General features: G+C 37.0%; 1 protein-coding gene across 7 annotated transcripts in view; it reads right to left on the bottom strand.

Annotated features, from left to right (window-relative positions):
- Positions 1-20,994, bottom strand: part of HLTF (helicase like transcription factor) — a 75,777-nt gene that overhangs the window by 8,974 nt on the left and 45,809 nt on the right. For 5 of the 7 annotated variants that reach the window (XM_017679968.3, XM_017679970.3, XM_017679969.3 and 2 more), the window contains 6 exons: positions 9,342-9,485; positions 8,325-8,463; positions 7,665-7,800; positions 6,033-6,212; positions 1,407-1,531; positions 750-940 (listed from right to left, as the gene is read on the bottom strand). In XM_017679968.3, coding sequence (XP_017535457.2) covers positions 750-940; positions 1,407-1,531; positions 6,033-6,212; positions 7,665-7,800; positions 8,325-8,463; positions 9,342-9,485 — 915 coding nt within the window. The remainder of the gene's footprint in view (positions 1-749; positions 941-1,406; positions 1,532-6,032; positions 6,213-7,664; positions 7,801-8,324; positions 8,464-9,341; positions 9,486-20,994) is intronic. The other 2 variants (XM_017679972.3, XM_017679973.3) reach the window with 1 other exon arrangement.

Below are 20,994 nucleotides of genomic sequence, written 5' to 3'. Positions count from 1 at the left end.
TGTTGCCTTTAGGGAGGAAAGAGATGGCAAATAATAGAGAAGGCACACAAGGAGACCTGGGTAATAGATACATGGATATGTTTACTTCATAAATTCACTAAGCTATACAATCATGTCTTATGCATATTTTTTCCATATTTATATTATGTATCAATAAAAATGGTTTTAAAAAGTGTACCTCAGCTGAGGGACTGCTTAAAGTATTATTCCACTTCAAAAAATTCTACCATAAACAAGAATCCAGACCTGCCTTATCCAATACAACAGCCAATACAATGTGGCAATTAAGCTCTTGAAATATGTCAGAGCCCACTGAGATGTGCTATGTGCATATACCATCAAATTTTGAACACTTAAACATAAAAAAAAAGCATGTCAAGTATCTCATTAACAATTTTCATATTTTAGATATACTAGAGATAAGTATGTATTATAAAAATTAACTTCCTATTTCTATAGAAAATTTAGAATTACCTTTGTATCTCCCATTATCCCTGTGATCTTAACAATTAGTAAAACTAGCATGTTGACTGAGTATGCCTCCAAAATTGTCTGAATTATGTCTATGTTAAATGTGCTTGATTTTAAGAAATATATCAACTATTGCAACACTGATATAATTAACCATAAAAGGTACACTAGTAAATCCAGGTGCAAAACTCTTTATAGCTTGTTAAGACTTGGGTTTTCATTAAACTCAAAACTGATAAAAACCACTCCATCAAAACTGTATCGCACATAAAACTAACCTGCTCATTCTGAATGACTTGGCAAATACAGGGTTTACAGAAGACATGTGCACAATGTGTTATGACAGGAACCGTTAAAGAATCCAAGCAAATTGCACATTCTTCATCGGAACCTGAGCTCAGAATTAATTTCATCTTTCTTATTAACTTTTTTCGTAGTTCTTCAGGTGTATCATTTCCTAGAGAAAAGGCTGAAAAATTAATTTCAGAGCAAGATTTGTAATATGACTAGACAAGTTAATCTTCCTTAATATAGGAAAAGGTGTTCTTGGGTAGTCTTTAGTCTTTTTCTATCATAGCAAAAGACATAGTTCAATTTTGAAATTTTAAGAAAAATACAGAAGCTACAATAGTAGACGATCCACATAATATACCTTACACAGAAGCATCATTACAACAATCTGCACATACTACCACGGAATGAAAGGCAGATCCAATGTGAACTTCTGTCTGAGAGTATCTTCCACTGGAAATCAGGAAGACCACCTTTAATATTGCATTTCATTAGTAAGAGACTACTGGGTATATTCCCAGTTGAGTTCTATATTAAAAACAGTGTCCATTTGACAAATAATTAAACTTAAGCTATATGAAAAACTACTCTGATTTAAATATCTCTAACAAATAAAATGGTGTAAACCAATCCCACTTACTTACCTGAGGGACCACTGGAAGACACTGCGTTTGTAAGAAGGTGAGTATGACAACAAATCTGCCGCAATCTAAGTAAAAGGCCCAGGACATCTGCATAGTGTGCAAGGACAGTCCCTTCATTAAAATACCTAGAGGAAAAACAAATACTATGAAGGCCTTTACACAATATTGCAAATTCTAAAACAGTGGATTAAAAATGACACTGTTCTCTTGTTCTCTGGAAATCACTTCAAAACAAGAATGGAAAACAGAAAAGCAAACTCTAATGAAACTAGGAGGTATTTGTAATAATAGAGCAAAATATATGAGAAATGGTTGCCAACAGCAGTAAAAGCTGGATAGGAAGATACTGAGAGGAATGACTACAGATCTCAAACAGACCTGCCAGAGACCAATTCTTCAATACAGATGGAATGCCTTGAGGGAAAACCAACACCTCTCATGCACAAAAAACAAAAACAGGGTAGATGGCTGATAGCCTGAACTTCCCTGGACAAGTTTCACACCAAAAAGTAGGGAAGGCAAGCTGAATAAGGAAACACGTGGACCTACTGTATTTTCAGAAAAGACTATCAGCATAACATTCCATATTGTAAGGAGCTCTAAAACTTCTGATCTCTTTGCATGAGCACAAGTAAAACCTGAAAGAACTCACATGTAACCCTCAGTTACAATTAAATAGGGGTAATTTCTGCTGGTCTGGGACACAGCAATGATCTCTCCCCCTTCATATGAACCTCCTGCAAATAGCCAGTCCAAAAAGAACTCAAGACATTCAAATATAAGAAATATGAACCCCCTGCAAATAGCTAGCTAGGCCAAAAAGAACCCCAGACATTCAAATATACGAAATAGAGGTTCATATGAAGGGGGAGGGGATCATTGCTGTGTCCCAGACCAGCAGAAATTACCCCTATTTAATTATAACTGAGGGTTACATGTGAGTTCTTTCAGGTTTTACTTGTGCTCATGCAAAGAGATCAGAAGTTTTAGAGCTCCTTACAATATGGAATGTTATGCTGATAGTCTTTTCTGAAAATACAGTAGGTCCACGTGTTTCCTTATTCAGCTTGCCTTCCCTACTTTTTGGTGTGAAACTTGTCCAGGGAAGTTCAGGCTATCAGCCATCTACCCTGTTTTTGTTTTTTGTGCATGAGAGGTGTTGGTTTTCCCTCAAGGCATTCCATCTATATTTTTGTAATACCTGCTTTTAGGTTTTGTGTCAGGTACTCTGGTTACTGAGGTAAATAAGGCACAGGAAGAAATAATCAACAAAGAACAAGGGAGGGAACAAATGGCAGTGGAAAACTCACCAGAAAAATTATGCCATACAAAAACTATAAATTATGAGCAAAAGATACTGCCATGACTTAATAGCACTCAGTAAAATAATTCCTTGTAAAACAAGACAAAACCAATAGCTTAAAGCACAAAGAGCTTTGAAAAGGTATGGCAAAACAGATGAGAGATGAACTAGTATTTGCTCAAGAGTGTGAAAGAGAAAATGAACCACCAGAGAATGAAAGCCACATTTAAAGCAGCATGAAAGAGACAAGCTACTGATAAAAACATAGAAAGAATGTGGGAAACAAGATAGAGACAAGTAACAGAAAGACATAAAGAATTAGAATAAAATGGTATTTATGGAAAAAAACAACATACATAGAAAATAATGAACAGAAAACAAAATTCATGGAAAACTTTTCAGAAAGGGGATTTTTAAAAAAGCCTGGAATCTACAGATTTAAATGGTACCACATCCACATGTTCCAGACAAAATCAACATAAAGAGGTACTAGTCCAACTGCTGGGCTTTAAAGAAAAAAAATAAAATGAAATCACTGTTTCCCACAGAAATTCTTGATATAAAATACATAATAATGACAATACAGGTTCTGAAGGAAGAATGGGTTATCCAAAAGTTATATACTAAGTTAATCTGATATTAAGTGTTAAGGCAATAGAAAAAATACAGCCTAATGATTAAAAGCACAGCTTCTAAAGCTAGACTGAGTTCAAAAACTGGCTCTGCCAATATAATTATGAAACCTTCGGCTGGTTTCTTTCCTCAGCTGAAACAGAGGCATGGTACTATACATACCTCACTGTACTATTGTATTTAAAGAGTTAATACATGGAAAGCATTTAGAATAGTGTCTGTACTATGGTAACAAATACATACATATATATATATCTGCTGTTCCATTATTAGTAGTAATAGTAGTATTACATCAACAAATCTAAATATTCAAGAATGCAAAGAACAGTAATACAATATAAAGCTAAAACCTCTCTTGGTGATCTCATCCAGTCTCATGGCTTTAATTACCATCTACATACACACAGGTGACTTTCACATTTATGTACTAAAACAAGAACATTCCCATGAACTCCAATCTCATATCTAACTGACTATACATCTCCACTTGGAAATCTCAGAGTAATTACACAATTGTCCAAAACTGAGCTTCTGATCTCCCTGAAAAAATTCTGTTATTCCCTTACATCTATTTCTGCAAATGGTTATTTTGGTACTTCTAAGTCACTCATGTGAAAAACTGTGGAGTTACCTTTAATTCCTTTCTCTCACAACCCATACCATATCAATCGGCAAGCTCTGTTGATTCTACCTTCAAAATATAACAGAATCTGGCCATTTCTCACCCCCTCATCACTAGTCCTGTAGTAAAACCCATTATTTTATTTTACTGCCACTGTTCTCCCTTTTTACAGTTATTCCTACAATCTACATCTTAACAGCAGCCAGTGATCCTTTTAACATAGAAATAAGATTGTTACTCTCCTAGCTCAAAACCTTTCAAAGGTTTTTAATCTCATAAAAAGTAAAAGCAAAAGTCCTTGAAATACGCCACAATGCTTTACATAACTGTCATCCACCCCAACTGCAGTTTGACATCACTATTTTCCATCTTGCTCAAATTATCCGGCCATACTTACCTTTTTGTTGCTCTTCAAGCTCACCAGGTATGCTTCCAAGTCAGAGCCTTAACACTTGCTGTTCCCTCTGCCTGAAATGTCCACCAACCCCAATCTCCTTTAGATCATTTCTTCACATATTTTCACCTTCTCAGTGAGGTTTTCCCTGAACACCTTATTAAAACAGCTTCAGTATTCCCTATCCTCTTTCTCTTTTTTATTTTTCCATGAAATTTAATTTTTCAAGTTGTCTGTTTCCTCCCATTGAAATATCAAGTCCTTGAGGGCAGACTAGACATTACTGTCTATTTTATGTTGCTGTATCCCAATGTGTCTAACACTGCCTGGCATAAAGGCATTCAATAATTTTTGGTTAAAAGTATATGAAGGAACTTCAATCACCATTATAAGATTTTGAACTCTGAAATCTCTTGCTTAGGACAATCATTTCTCCAAATCTCTAATTTCTATTGAACCTGCTTTGAACCTCACTAAAGAGTCTATATTCTGAAGATTCTCTTATTTTCTTAGCTGTGCTCGGCCTTCATTTGATTCCTACTCATTCTGGTTCTTATGGGCATTCTTGTCAAACATGCTCTTGCTTGGACTAGAATGTCTTACCTACCAACCCCCAATCCTTTTAATATAACTTCATCGGCTCCTATTCCCAGATTTCCATGTTGCTGAAATATACTGATGTTAAGTCAATATGACCACATTGACTTATCTTCTACATATATCAAATAAAACATGAAGCCTCTCTACCCTTAAAAACATTGTTTACAGTGGCTGCAAATCCAGTCTAACTTCCTCAGCTTACTCTGTAGATACCCTTGTCTCCTATTTCACTAATCATACGCTTAATGTTATTTATCCTCACAGTAGGCTTCATCTTCCTCCACCAATTTGCTGTATTCTCATCTCTTCCACGTTCTCTTTTTTCTCAAGGTGGCTACCCAAACAAAACTATCAAAAAAACTGATTCAACAACCAGTCTCACTTTTTTCTTCCTTTCAAAAGACAAACTTTATGAACAAGGGTCTAACGCTATAGCTATTTCTTTGCAATCTCCCAATTCCTACAATTTCACTATATACCTCATTATGCTGGTGAAACTCTTCTGAGTTTATACCAGTAACTTCTGAATCACCAAACTGGCTCTTCTAAGTCTCTACAATATGTGATATTACTGACCATTCACTCTTTCTTGACTATGCTGGTTTTTTTCTCGGAATTTGACAACTTTCTTTACTTTCTTCATACTTCTCCCTTGATGGGCTTTCTGACAGTAGCTTCTCTTTACTTCCCTATTTCTTAAATGTGGACATTTCCTAAGGTTTTGGCCCTTAATAGGTGTATTTTCTCTACATATATTCTTCTCTCATGTTTTTATCTATTCCCATGACACAGAGCTAGGAACACAAGTAGGCAATTGCAGTCAGAAGACTAGCAATTCAGACCTTGCCCTTTCATGAAAACTTAAAATTTTTGCCTAACTTACAGAATTACTTATCTGGTAGATTATAATATTATTTCATTCAACTATTAATTCATAAAAATTTTAAAAACAAAGCAAATTATCTTTCAATATACTTCAGACATTGTTGCTAACATAGCTAAAAAATACTATTCAGTTAAATAGGAAGTAGAGAAAATAAAATTATTTTCTAATATGGCTTTCTTTCTCCATACCTTCCAATTGTAGCTCTGCCTTCATTTTTCACAGACTGATAAATCTTTCTCTCTTCATCTGAAAGGGTAATATGCTGAATAAATACTTTACGTTCTGGCAACTCCAAAACAGGTTTTCCTTTAATTTTGCTTGTCTTTGTTCTTCTAAGTGTGATATTTTTAATTAGGGACTGTAAACGCCTAGTCAAAATAAAACAGATAATTATGTAACTTTTTATGTCTATGTAAGTTGATTCAGTATGAACAAAAAAGAACACTTATAACCTTAGTAAAGTTTTTTTTTAAGGAAAGGAAAATAAAACCTTATTTCAAGTTTTATTCAATTTGATAATCACAGACATATTCTATAAATGGTAAACTATATCAACAAATACATTGAAATGTGCCCTCAATTCAATACCTGTCAATTTAACTTTCTTTCATCCTGTACTTACTCTTCTAGAGCTTCTCCCCATTTTGATTCTAATCACTAACCTTTTTATTCTTCAATTCTGTCAACTACATCACTCAATAGTCAACACTCAAATTCTTAATAAGCACCTATTAAGTACAAGACATAATACTAAATACCATAAAATATAAATTTGAGTAAGATTGTCAAAATTTTCAATAATAAATGAGTAATTTTTGTAAAGTAATGACTATTAAAAAATCAAAAGATGTGATGTGACAATTCCGAAAAGAAATGCCTTCTGAGTTCTACAACATTTACAGTACTTTCTGAATATCAGAAAACTATGAGGCATTGTCAATCTCTAAGAAAAGGTTTTTCCTAACACTGTATTATAAATACAATTTTTTAAATTGGAATTTAAATAGTTGGTTCTAAGGCATCAAGAGGATGGTACTGCACACTAGGTTAGTGGTTTTTGAACCTTTCTAACTATAGTCCACAGTAAGAAATGCATTTTACTCCATCCAGCAAATATACACGCACATACACATGTAACAGAAACCAACATTTCACAAAACAATATGTATGTGTGATGCACTCTATTTTTTAAATTGTCTACTCTATTTCCTTTTATGTTACTTGCCATTTTTATAACGATTTCACAAACTGCTAATGTATTCCAAAGCTTTTGAAAACCACTACTCTAGACAAAAAAACTTAAACCACATTAACCTAGTACCTTGCAAAATGGCTGTCAACAAGTTAAATTTTATTTGTTCTCAACTTTTATCTGTCTTCATAAGATAAAACTCATAAAACTCTTGCTGATGTTGAACATAACATCATTCATTCGATTACGACTGTATAATGCTATACAGGATAATTTATGAAAATTTAGTGTATACTGGATGCTCAGGGCATGTAATTTTTCCTGTCACTAATTCATCTACTAACAGTAGTTTCAGAGTGTAAAAGCAACACAAAAAGACCGTTAACACTCTGCCTTTCCTTTCAGTCTGAGTGAATGAAGGGAAGAAGGGGCTATGTTTGAGTGGTAGTTGGAAATCGTTGTCTCCCCAAACAAGAAACACTAGGTTCTGAGAGTCAGTGGCATTACGCTGTAAACACTTTAAGAGGAAAGCAACAGTCAAGTTAGAATAGTAATGACAGTGGAAATGGTTCATGCTACTAACAGCTATTTGTAACTAATAATAACCAGCTGTCACAAAATTTCTTACCTAAGTCCTCCTTCATCTCCCATTGTGACAGGACGTTGTATTGTTCTATGCCACCATTCTCTATCAAGAAATGGTTTAAGTTTTAAAAAGGAAAGAAGGGACCACAAGTCCTTTAAAGAATTCTGAATTGGAGTACCTAAAACAACAGGAAATGGTTATAGTTCTATAGCCAGAGTATGCTATCAGAAAATCCATCTGGTCCAGAGAAGACAATAGTGGAAAAGGGGCACTCTGTACTATGCATAACCACTATCAACTTATGATGATAATACCCTGTTAAATACATGTACAATGTGAAAATACAGTTTGGGTTTAATTTTTAATTCTCACATTTGCCATACTGACAAAGAAAAAGACTACAGATTAAGTAAATCCAACTTTCTACTTAGAAACATTTGCTTATTTGATTTTCATAGCAGCACTAGCAAGAAGGAAAACAATAACCTGGGTTTATAATCTCTTCCATTTTATAGTCCAGGTGTCATGAGTAGCAGACTCCAATCAAGATTCTGATTGGAGGATTAAAGGGTCTAACAAGTGTTTTAATTAAATTGTTTCTATGATTAATTTTGGGATAGACTTTATATCCACTTGAAGTTCACAAAGTTACCTAAGTAACTTAATGATACATACTTGTAAATTAATTTTTAAAATAATTACCTGTCAATACCCATCTTCTTTCTGCTTCTAAATCAAGTACAGCTTTTGTCTGCTGAGCATTTGGATTCCTTATGGCATGTCCTTCATCCAGGATCACTCTTAGCCACCTTATGCTATGTAATGGACTATCACCTTTAGTCTGAAATGTTTCACATGATTAATAACAAAGGAAAGTAATAGTACTTCATGTAATTTGATAAATAAGAGTTGTTATTATTTTTTAATATCAACACTATGCGGTAGATACTGCTTTACGTGGTACTTCATACATTAAACTATTGAATGTTCACAAGCTTATGAAACCTTATTATTACTTCTATTTCACAGATGAGAAAATTGAAGCAGCAAGGTGTAAAGTATGTTGCTCAAAGTATTACAGCTAGAAGTGGCAAAACTAGTATTCAGACCGAGTAGTCTACCTCTCTGCTGAGACCTTGGTTCAATACACTGCTATTCTGCTTCAGATTAAAACACATATTAAAAAGAAAACACAGAAACTGTCAGTTATTAGAATTATTTGAACATACTTTCTTTTTTGTAAAGGTTCTTACCAAAAGACTGAAATTTTGACAACAGGTATTTTTGAAAAACATTTTAACTTAAAAGAACTGGAATTATAGGCAAACAACAATTAGACTTCCAAATGAATTAGGAAACTCAGGAATTTCACCTACAAAAAAGCTTATTTTTACACTGAGATGGTCATTAATCAAATCACTGTGATAGAAAACAATATTGTAGAACATTAAAAAAACAAATCATTTATACATTGTTACATGTACTTAATTATAACTCCAATTTAAGATTTTAACTTCAACTGTTCTAAATGGAAAATATTCCTAAGTATCTAAATGAAGTCCAACCCACTCTTGCAAAAGAGTAAAAAAACTTCCTATATATTCTTAAGTACTTATAAAGAAAAAAAAGGTATAAAGCCTAAATTTTAGAACACTTTAGTAATCTTGAAGCATATTTCTCAAATTCACCTTTTGAAAATCTGAGTATAACCATACTTACTCCATAATCATGAGTTAAAATATTGTATGTTGTCAAAACAATATCCTGTTTTGAAAGCAAGGTTGGGTCTCTAATACGATCAGGACCATAATACACATAAAAGTTCAAGTGCACATCTGATTTTATATGTTGCCCAAACTGGTCCTAAAAGAAAATCAGAAATATCTTGAATAATAAGCAGATTAGTGTCAGGCTTAATGTATTTATGTATAAAAAGCACTGTCCAGGCAATAGTGTCACAAACTACTCAAATTATATAAAATCTAAACTAAAAGAACAATGACAATAACAGGACTAATTATTATTTTGTCAGGAAAACTGACATATACACAATAATTAAGTTTATATAAATTGTTTCTGGCCCTACCAACATGAACAAGCTACTTCATTTTTAAGAGGAAAAGACAACCAAGATTCTTTAAAAAAGGTACTTAGTTTTTTAAAAATTTAGTATTTTAACAAAAAAAAGATTTTTAGAAGCAAGCAATTCCCATTTGATCAAAATGGGCAGGCAGGGGAGAGTCGAGATGGCAACGTGAGAGGTGAGACAGAGAACTCCCTCCAAAACCACAAATACTATAAAAATGTAGTTAATTGATACAACTAATCCTAAAACATCAACAAGAAAGAAGGCTGAACCAGACTGCATACAGACCTCATGACAGAGCAGACCTCACAAAACAGTAAAAGTAAGAAAGCCTTAATCCGGTGGGACCCAAGCCCTCCCCCCACCCCAGCTCACCAGCGGGAGGAAGAGAAACGAGCAGGGGGAGGGGTGGAAGCTTGGGACTGCTGAACACCTAGCCCTGGAGAACTGCTTTGGGGGCAGAAACCTGCATTGTGTGGTGCTCTGGACGTTGGAGAGCCTGGACAGGCCGAGTGCATGAGAGACTGAGATTCCGGCCGCTTGTGGAGGAGAGGATCCACACTGGATCACTCTGTGTCAGAGGAAAGGCAGGCGGTCTGAGAGGCTTCCTAGCAGCGAGAGGGCTGCTGAAGGGGCGGAGCTTGCTGCAGTGGGAGGAGAGAACTGGACAAGGTTGTCTGGGCACACTCTGCTCAGCTGGTTAGGAACTTTGAGGAGCTTCAGGTGCCCCATCCCCCTGGCTGCCTACTCAACTCTGAGGCCCCCTCCCTGCTGTGCCTTCCTCCTAGCCTGCCAGCATTGGTTTGCAAACCAGCAGTCACTGTGCTGGCATCAGGCCAGCCAGAGGGAGGCCCTGCCTATGACAGCTAGAGACGCAAAGCACAGAAGCTTACACCTGTGTACTCAGCCCAGGTGTAAGCAGATAGGCACCGCAGACAGGAATCAGGAAACAGATCTTTCCTCCCCCAGGCACCAGCTCCATTCCTCTACGACCACCACCCTCATTCTAGGGGATGAGCAGCTCCAGAGACTGGAGCTTCTGGGCACTAGGGGCACCACACAGAAATATGAAATGTCAAAAAGAACATGGTTCAGACAAAAATCTCACAAACCCCAGAAAAAGGGCCAAATGGAACGGAACACACCAATCTTCCTGAAAGAGAGTTCAAAATAAAAATTATAAACATGCTTATGGAGGTACAGAAAAATATTCAAGAACTCAGAAACGAATTTAAGTCAGAGAGTCAATCATTAAGAAATCCCATATCTGAAATGAAACATACACTGGAGGGATTTAAAAGCAGATTAAATGTAGTAGAGATGGTAAATGGAACAGAAATTAGAGAAGAGGAATAAAAGAAGCTGAGGCACAGAGAGAAAAAAAGAATCTTTAAGAAGGAAAGAATATTGAAAGAACTGTGTGACCAATACAAACAGAACAGTAATCACATTATAGGGGTACCAGAAGAAGAAGAGGAAAAAGGGATAGAAAGTGTCATTGAGGAGGTAATTGCTGAAAACTTCCCCAATCTGGGGAAAGAGATAGTCTTTCAAGCCATGGAGGTACACAGATCTCCCAACACAAGGGAACCAAGGAATACAACATCAAGACATACAATAATTAAAATGGCAAAGATCAAAGATAAAGACAGACTTCTAAAAGCACCTAGAGAGAGAAAAGATCACATACAAAGGAAAGCCCATCAGGCTATCATCAGACTTTTCAGCAGAAACCTTACAGGCCAGAAGGGAGTGGCATGATATATTTAATTCAGTGAAGCAGAAGGACCTTGAACCAAGAATACTCTACCCAGCAAGGTTATCATTTAAATTTGAAGGAGGGATTAAATAATTTTCAGATAAGCAGAAGTTGAGAGAATTTACCTCCCACAAACCACCTCTACAGTGCATTTTGGAGGGACTCCTATAGATGGAAGTAATCCTAAGGCTACAAAGATGAGACAAGGGAGAGACAAGGCTACAAGGGAGAGACAAAGAGTACAGAATATGATTCATAACATACAAAGAATGGAGGAGGAAGAAAAAGGAGGGAAAAAAAAAAGAACCTTTAGATTGTGTTTGTAATAGCACACAAAGTGAGTTAAATTAGACTGTTAGACAGTGAGGGAATTACCCTTGAACCTTTGGTAACCATGAATCTAAAGCCTGCAATGGCAATAAGGACATACCTATCGATAACCACCCTAAATGTAAATGGACTGAATATACCAATCAAAAGACACAGTAATAGAATGGATAAAAAAAACAGGACCCATCTATATGCTGCCTATGAGAGGCTCACTTCAAACCCAAAGACATACACAGAATAAAAGTGAAGGGATGGAAAAAGATATTTCATGCAATTAATAGGGAGAAAAAAGCAGGAGTTGCAGTACTGGTATCAGACAAAATAGACTTCAAAACAAAGAAAGTCACAAGAGACAAAGAAGGAAATTACATAATGATAAAGGGGTCAATCCAACAAGAAGATATAACTATTATAAATATATATGCATCCAACACAGGATCACCTACATATGTGAAACAAATACTAACAGAATTAAAGGGGGAAATAGAATGCGATGCATTCATTTTAGGAGACTTCAACACACCACTCACTCTGAAGGACAGATCAAACAGATAGAAAAGTAGAGACAGAGGCACTGAACAACATATTAGAACAGATGGACCTAACAGAAATCTAGAGAACACTCCATCCAAAAGTAATAGGATATACATTCTTCTCAAGTGCACATGGAACATTTTTAAGAATAGATCATATACAAGGCCACAAAAAGAACCTCAGTAAATTCAAAAAGACTGAAATTGTACCAACCAGCTTCTCAGAACACAAAGGTATGAAACTAGAAATAAATTACACAAAGAAAATGAAAAAGCCCACAAACACATGGAGGCTTAATAACATGCTACTAAATAATCAATGGATCAATGACCAAATAAAAACAGAGATCAAGCAATATATGGAGACAAATGACAACAATTCAACAACACAAAATCTGCGGGACACAGTGAAGGCTGTGCTAAGAGGGAAATAAATTACAATACAGGCCTTTCTCAGGAAAGAAGAACAATCCCAAGTGAATAGTCTAAACTCACAATTAATGAAACTAGAAAAGGAAGAACAAATGAGGCCCGAAGTGAGTAGAAGGAGGGACATAATAAAGATTAGAACTGAAATAAATAAAATTGAGAAGAATAAAACAATAGAAAGAATCAATGAAAGCAGGAGGTGGTTTTTCGAGAAAATAAACAATAGATAAACCCCTAGCCAGACTTACCAAGAGAGTCTACACACAAACAGAATCAGAAATGAGAAAGGAAAAATCACTTCGGACACCACAGAAATACAAAGAATTATTAGACAATACTATGAAAAATTATATGGTAACAAACTGGATAACCCAGAAGAAATGGACAACTTCCCAGAAAAATAAAACCTTCTAAGGCTGACCAAGGAAAAAACAGAAAATCTGAGTAGACCAATTACCAGGAAAAACAATTGAATCGGTAATCAAAAAACTACCTAAGAACAAAACACCTGGACCAGATGGTTTCACTGCTGAATTTTATCAAACATTTAGTGAAGTCCTAATACCCATCCTCCTTAAAGTTTTCCAAAAAGTAGAAGGGGGAACACTCCCAAACTCATTCTATGAGGCTGACATCACTCTAACACTAAAACCAGGCAAAGACACCACAAAAAAAGAAAATTACAGACCAATATCCTTGATGAACATAGATGCAAAAATATTCAACAAAATACTAGCAAACTGAATTCAAAAATACATCAAAAACATCATCCATCATTATCAAGTGGGATTCATTCCAGGGATGCAAGGATGGTACAACATTGGAAAATCCATCAACATCATCCACTACATCAACAAAAAGGTCAAAAACCACAAAAGCATTCGACAAAATTCAACATCCATTCATGATAAAAACTCTCAACAAAATGGGTATAGAGGGCAAGTACCTCAACATAATAAAGACCATATATGACAAACTCACAGTCAACATTATACTTAACAGTGAGAAGCTGAAAGCTTTTCCCTTAAGATTGGGAACAAGACAAGGATGCCCACTCTCCCCACTTTTATTCAACATAGTTCTGGAGGCCCTAGCCACGGCAATCAGACAAAACAAAGAAATAAAAGGCATCAAGATTGGCAAGGAAGAAATTAAACTGTCACTATTTGCAGATGACATGACATTGTACATAAAAAACCCTAAAGAATCCACTCCAAAACTACCAGATCTGATATCTGAATTCAGCAAAGTTGCAGGATACAAAACTAATACACAGAAATCTTTTGCATTCCTATACACTAATGATGAACTAGCAGAAAGAGAAATCAGGAAAACAATTCCATTCATAATTGCATCAAAAAGAATAAAATACCTAGGAATAAACCTAACCAAGGAAGTAAAAGACCTGTATAAGGGTATAATATTCTCTTAAGAGAAATTAAAGAGGACACTAACAAATGGAAATTCATTCCATGCTCTTGGCTAGGAAGAATTAATATTGTCAAAATGGCCATCCTGCCTAAAACAATCTACAGATTCAATGCAATCCCTATCAAAATACCTACAGCATTCTTCAATGAACTAGAGCAAATAGTTCTAAAATTCATATGGAATGACAAGACCCCGAATAGCCAAAGCAATCCTGAGAAGGAAGAATAAAGCAGGGAAAATTACACTCCCTGACGTCAACCTCTACTACAAAGCCACAATAATCAAGACAATCTGGTACTGGCACAAGAGCAGACCCGTGGACCACTGGAACAGAACAGAGAGCCCAGATATAAACCCAAGCATATATGGTCAATTAATATATGATAAAGGAGCCATGGATATACAATGGGGAAATGACAGCCTCTTCAACAGCTGGTGTTGGCAAAACTGAACAGTTACATGCAAGAGAATGAAACTGGATTGTCTAAACTCCATACACAAAAATAAACTCAAACTGGATCAAAGACCTGAATGTAAGTCATGAAACCATAAAACTCTTAGAAAAAAATATAGGCAAACATCTCTTGGACATAAACATGAGCAACTTGTTCATAAACATATCTCCCCAGGCAAGGGAAACAAAAGCAAAAATGAACAAGTCAGACTATATCAAGCTGAAAAGCTTCTTTCTGTACAGCAAAGGACACCATCAACAGAACAAAAAGGTATCCTACAGTATGGGAGAATATATTCATAAATCACAGATCTGATAAAGGGTTGACATCCAAAATATATAAAGAACTCATGCACCTCAACAAACAAAAAGCAAATAATCCAATTAAAAAATGGGCAGAGGAGCTGAACAGACACTTCTCCAAAGAAGAAATTCAGATGGCCAACAGGCACCTGAAAAGATGTTCCACAACGCTAATCATCAGAGAAATGCAAATTAAAAACACAATGAGATATCACCTCATACCAGTTAGGATGGCCAACATCCAAAGGACAAACAACAAATGCTGGCAAAGATGCGGAGAAAGGGGAACCCTCCGACACTGCTGGTGGGAATGTAAACTAGTTCAACCATTGTGGAAAGCAGTATGGAGGTTCCTCAAAAACTAAAAATAGAAATACCATTTGACCCAGGAATTCCACTCCTAAGAATTTACCCTAAGAATGCAACAGCCCAGTTTCAAAAAAGACATATACACCCCTATGTTTATCACAGCACTATTTACAATGGCTAAGAAATGGAAGCAACCTAGGTGTCCATCAGTAGATGAATAGATAAAGAAGATGTGGTACATGTACACAATGGAATATTATTTAGCCATAAGAAGAAAACAAATCCTACTATTTGCAACAACATGGATGGAGCTAGAGGATAATATGCTCAGTGAACTAAGCCAGGTGGAGAAAGACAAGTATCAAATGATTTCACTCATCTGTGGAGTATAAGAACAAAGAAAAAACCGAAGGAACAAAACAGCAGCAGACTCACAGAACCCAAGAATGGACTAACAGTCACCAACAGGAAAGGGACTGGGTAGGATGGGTGGGAAGGGAGGGATAAGGGGGGAAAAGGGGCATTACGATTAGCACACATAATGTAGTGGGTGGGGGACACAGGAAAGGCAGTATATACAGAGAAGGCAAGTAATGATTCTATAGCATCTTACTACGCTGATGGAGAGTGACTGTAATGAGGTATGTGGGAGGGGGACTTGATAATAGGGGGAGTGTAGTAACCATAATGTTGTTCAAGTAATTGTACATTAACGATATCAAAAAAAAAATCTTTATAATGTTTCCATTAGGGGAGTTAATATCAAAATTAAACAGTAAAAGAATATCAGCCAATATTTTCATGAATATACATAGAGATTCAAGTACAGTATCTACTTTCAGTCACTTACTACAGGCCTATTTGCCAGGTATAAACCAGGATGATACAGTTAAAAAAAAAAAATCCTGGTCCCTGAACTCTTTGAGGACAGGATCGGTTTTTTATTTATTTACTTTTAATCATGAAAACAACAATAGATTTGGGAGATTCTGAGCAGATTAGAGACAACACACCAGGGAGGCACAGCTGGGAAACTATTACGTTGAGAGATTATGAAGCCCTAAACAAGAATGGCAGAAGAAAGAACAGAATGGAAAGGATAGGTGTGAAAGAACAATGTTAAGAAAGGACTGATGGGACTGATGGGATAAAATTAAATATGAGATATGAACAAAAGGGAGAAAACAAAGAAAGAAGCTTCTGATACTTAAAATGACTGCCTAAAAGAACTGTGTGACAAAGACATAGCAAAGTTTCTACAAAGAAGAGAAAAGCAGTAAAAGATAATGAGTATTATTATTTTAGACATTTAAAATTTTTGGTCACTATAGAATATTTGACTAGAGAAATATACTAGGAAAATTCAAATACTGGCCTGTAATGTAAGTGTAGATATGGACTTTAAAGTTATCAGCAGACAGTACAGGAAGCTATAGGAATGCGTAAGATTTTCTAAGGAGAACATGTACAATGAGAAAAGAAGGTTAGGGGCAGAGTCTACAGAATACCAGTATTTAAAGAACAGGCTTATGCTTCTATTGGGAGATGATGTTTGGGATATGATTTTAAATACTCCAGCAAAGAAAAAAATAAAGCAAATGTGGTAACCTTTTGAAATTCCTGAATGCTGATGAGTAAACTTTCATATTATTTAAAAAAAAAAACTACAATGTTTTAAGGTGGGAAAAAAGCAGACTAAATAGAAACCATGGGAGAAAAATAGAGGCAGAGAAAAACAATGGTCAGAAAATTAGAGTAGCAATCAAAATTCTTTTGGGGTGGGGGTACAAAGAATATCAAATTTCAAGAAGGAATACAAGATCAATTTTGAAATTTGTAATTTATGTTCATTCCCCCTCATTAAAAAAAGTTTAAAGATGGCTTACAAAGTACGACATAACAAAAAGTTTTAAAAGGAAAAAAAATCAGGGCAGAGGAAAAGAAAAAGGAAATTCACTGGACACAGAAATAATGACATCACTGAAGCCCACTGAAGCCTTCACAAAGAGAGTCTCTATACAGGGTGGGAGCAAAAACTGGACTACAGTGGGCTGAAGAGAGAATGAAACCTGAAACAGTAATTGCAAAAATACAGAGAAGAGGGAAAATGCAGAGTTTTATCAAGGAATTTGGTAAAAAAGGATGAAGAAGCTAATGAGAAAACAACAACTTCCTTGAAACAGAACAGAGCATATCTGTGGAAGGATTAGATTTGAAATAGAATAATATTAACTTTTCTGGAGAAGTAGAACTCTAGCAGTGAATTTGTAGTCACTGTGCTAGTGTGTGTGTGTGAATGACATTAAGTTTATTATTTCATTTTCCATTAAGAAGTTAAGTAACTTGCATTAATATCCAGAAAAAGCTTGTGGCAGGAGGGGATTAGTATCTTACTCCTTTAACTGGATTCTCTCCCATGTTTGAAGACAAACAAGGTAGTTCTAGCCTACTCATTAGGGTGCTGGGTCATTTACCTGAGGGCTAGAAACAGAGTAGCTTGTTGAGAGACTGCAAAATTCTAATTCTTGACCACAAATCCCTATATGCCCAACCATGCCTCAATCCTTTAAAACTAAGTTTTCTCACAATCTTAGTAGGCAAGATTTTGCTAAGGTTTCCTTTCTGAGGTTTGGTGTTTTCCAAATGCAAAACTATTTGGAATACTGATTACCATTTTAAAAACACATTTCTGCATCCCAGGCTCTTAAAGAATCACAGTTCTATTGTTTATACCTCTGTTCATACTCATAAACCACACTATGAAACAGCCATTTAAGTACTCATGTACTGCCCTTCCCACAATGGACCATACATCAAAAGAAAGAGCAGTTTTGTTGAAAGAAAAGAAAAATGAGCAAGAGAGAAGTTAAACTCATTCTGGTCCCAAGAGAAAAAATGACACAGTAATCGGAAGGTATAATTTTTTAAAAAAACACCCAGAACTTGTAATAAAAAGGTAAGCTTATATAAAAATCAAGAAATGAAAAGAGGCTATGGATTTTGACAGTTAGACAATAACTACTGATCTTTTCCAATGCAATTTAGAGATCTGGTGGCAGAAGACAGATGACAATGTTAGAGAGTTAGTAAGTAAAAGTACAAAGTGGAAATTAAACTCCAAGATGTGGAGGAGAGGAGGAGCCAAGATGGTGGCGTGAGTAGTTCAGTGGAAATCTCCTCCCAAAAACATATATATTTTTGAAAATACAACAAATGCAACTATTCCTAAAAGAGAGACCAGTGGATACAGTACAATAGCCAGGCTACATCTACATCTGCGAGAACTCAGCATCACACAAAGGGGTAAGATACAAGCCACGGCCCAGCACGACCCAAGCGGCACCCCACCCCAGCTTCCCAGCGGGAAGAAAGGAGTCAGAGCGGGGAGGGAGTGAAAGCCCAGGACTGCTAAACAACCAGCTCTAGTAATCCACACCAGGAGCGCAGACACACGGTGCACAGTGTGCTAGATATTAGAGAAACGGAAGGGCAAAATCTGTGAGCGGGTCCCCAAAACCGGCTCCTCTAGGATAAAAGAAAAGCGAGTGCTTTTTGAAAGTCTTAAAAGGACAGGGTCCTCACAGCTAGATGGAATTATCCCAGCACACTCAGCCCAGCGGCTGGGAACCCCGGGGACCTCCAGGCACCCTAAGCCCCTGGGCGGCAGCACAGCTCTGAAGCCCCTCACAGTGATAAGCAGAATGCCAGTTGTTCCCCTGGCCGGCGCACACCCCAACACACTGGCCCAGTAGTGTGTGAGCCAGTGGCAGCAGCTGATCAAGGGGCCCGGGAGCAGCCTGCGTGAACCGGTGGCAGCGGCAGCTGACCAAGCGGCCCCGGGGGGGTGGCCCGCGCAAGCCCATGGTGGCAGTGGCCAAGCAAGCAACATGAGAGCAGCCTGTGCAAGCCTGTGCTGGCCGAGCTGCCAGGGCGCAACCACACAGAATCTCCTCTCAGCGCACAGCCACCCGGGCCAGACCCAAAGGCCATCACGAGTGTTCAGCTGCCCGGCAGGGGCGCCGCTCTCACAGGAGAGCACACCCAGTGCGCCTGCTACTCCCTGCAGGGCTCTGCACTACCCTGACGGAGACCCTGACCACAGCAGCTTAGGAGACTAACCCGGAGGCTGCTCTAGGAGTGCGGGTAACCAACACAGGCAGCGGAGAAGGACAAGGTGACCAGCAAGCAGGAAAGGACTTTGTATTCCCAGCTGACACACATGCTACCTGCCTACAGCTACATCTATCACCATGAAAAGGCAGAAGAATTTGGTCCAGTCCAAAATTACCCAGACAACCCTCAAGAGAGGGCCTGGGGAGATAGATTTAACCAATCTCCCTGAAAAAGATTTCAAAATGAAGGTCATAACCATGCTGATGGATCTGCAGAGAAATTTACAAGAGTTAAAGGATAAAGGTGGGAGGGAGAATACAGAAATAATACTGTCTCTGGAAGGACTTAAGAGCAGACTGGATGAGGTGCAAGAGCCTGTTAATGGAATAGAAATCAGAGAACAGGAATACAGAGAAACTGAGGCAGAGAGAGATAAAAGGATCTCTAGGAATGAAAAAATATTAAGAGGACTGTGTGACCAATCCAAACAGAATAATATTCCCATTATAGGGGTACCAGAAAAAGAAGAGACAGAAAAGGGGATAGAAAGTCTTTGAAGAAATAATTGCTGAAAACTTCCCCAAGCTGGGGAAGGAAACAGTCTCTCAAACCATGGAGCCCACAGACCTCCCAGCACAAGGGATCCAAGGAGGACAACACCAAGCCATATAATAATTAAAATGGCAAAGATCAAACACGAAGACAGAGTATTAAAGGTAGCCAGAGAGAGAAAAAATGGCCATCTATAAAGGAAAACACATCAGGCTGTCATCAGACTTCTCAACAGAAACCTTACAGGCCAGAAGAGAATGGCAAGATATACTTTATGCAATGAAACAGAAGGGCCTTGAACCAAGGATACTGTATCCAGCACAATTACCATCTAAATTTGAAGGAGGGATTAAACAATTTCCAGACAAGCAAAAGTTGAGGGAATTTGCCTCCCACAAACCACCTCTACAGGGTATTTTAGAGGCACTGCTCTAGATGGGAGCACTTCTAAGGCTAAATAGATGCCACCAGAGAATATAAAATCACAGGAAAGAAAGCAGACCAACCACATACTAACTAAGGGCAAAACATAAAATCAACTACCCACAAAAGCAGTCAAAGGAAACACAAAAGAACACAGAATAAAGCACCTAACATATAAAGAATGGAGGAGGAGGAATAAGAAGGGAGAGAAATAAAGAATCATCAGACTGTGCTTATAATAGCTTAATAAGCGAGTTAAGTTAGACAGTTAGATAGTAAACTCCAAGATGTACAACAGTAATGAAAGCAGAAGAGTACCAACCTAAGGTGAGACATAATCAAGAGAAAATATTTAAAAATGAAAAGATCTCAGTATGTTTCATGAAGAGTGTCAGTATGAAGAGACTCAATAATCAGGCAAGGAGAAAAATAACAGATAAAATACAAAGGTGGAAAGAGATAGAATCCAATGTACAGACTAAGGTCTTGGTCTTATGAAGGGTAGGACTTCTTCCACCTCTGAGATTAGAGAAGGAATGGCCAGGAGAGATGCAGATAACCGGGGAGGTAGCAAGAATGGAAGTTCACATACAGTGCTCTTTATGTTCACAGTGCTTCCAATAGCCATTATTTCATTATAACATGAATCT

Source organism: Manis javanica, chromosome 3 (assembly GCF_040802235.1).
Source record: "Manis javanica isolate MJ-LG chromosome 3, MJ_LKY, whole genome shotgun sequence".
In the NCBI taxonomy this organism is placed as follows: domain Eukaryota; kingdom Metazoa; phylum Chordata; class Mammalia; order Pholidota; family Manidae; genus Manis; species Manis javanica.
The sequence above is the reverse complement of the archived record's forward strand: the minus strand, read 5'-3'. Positions and strand labels throughout refer to the sequence as shown.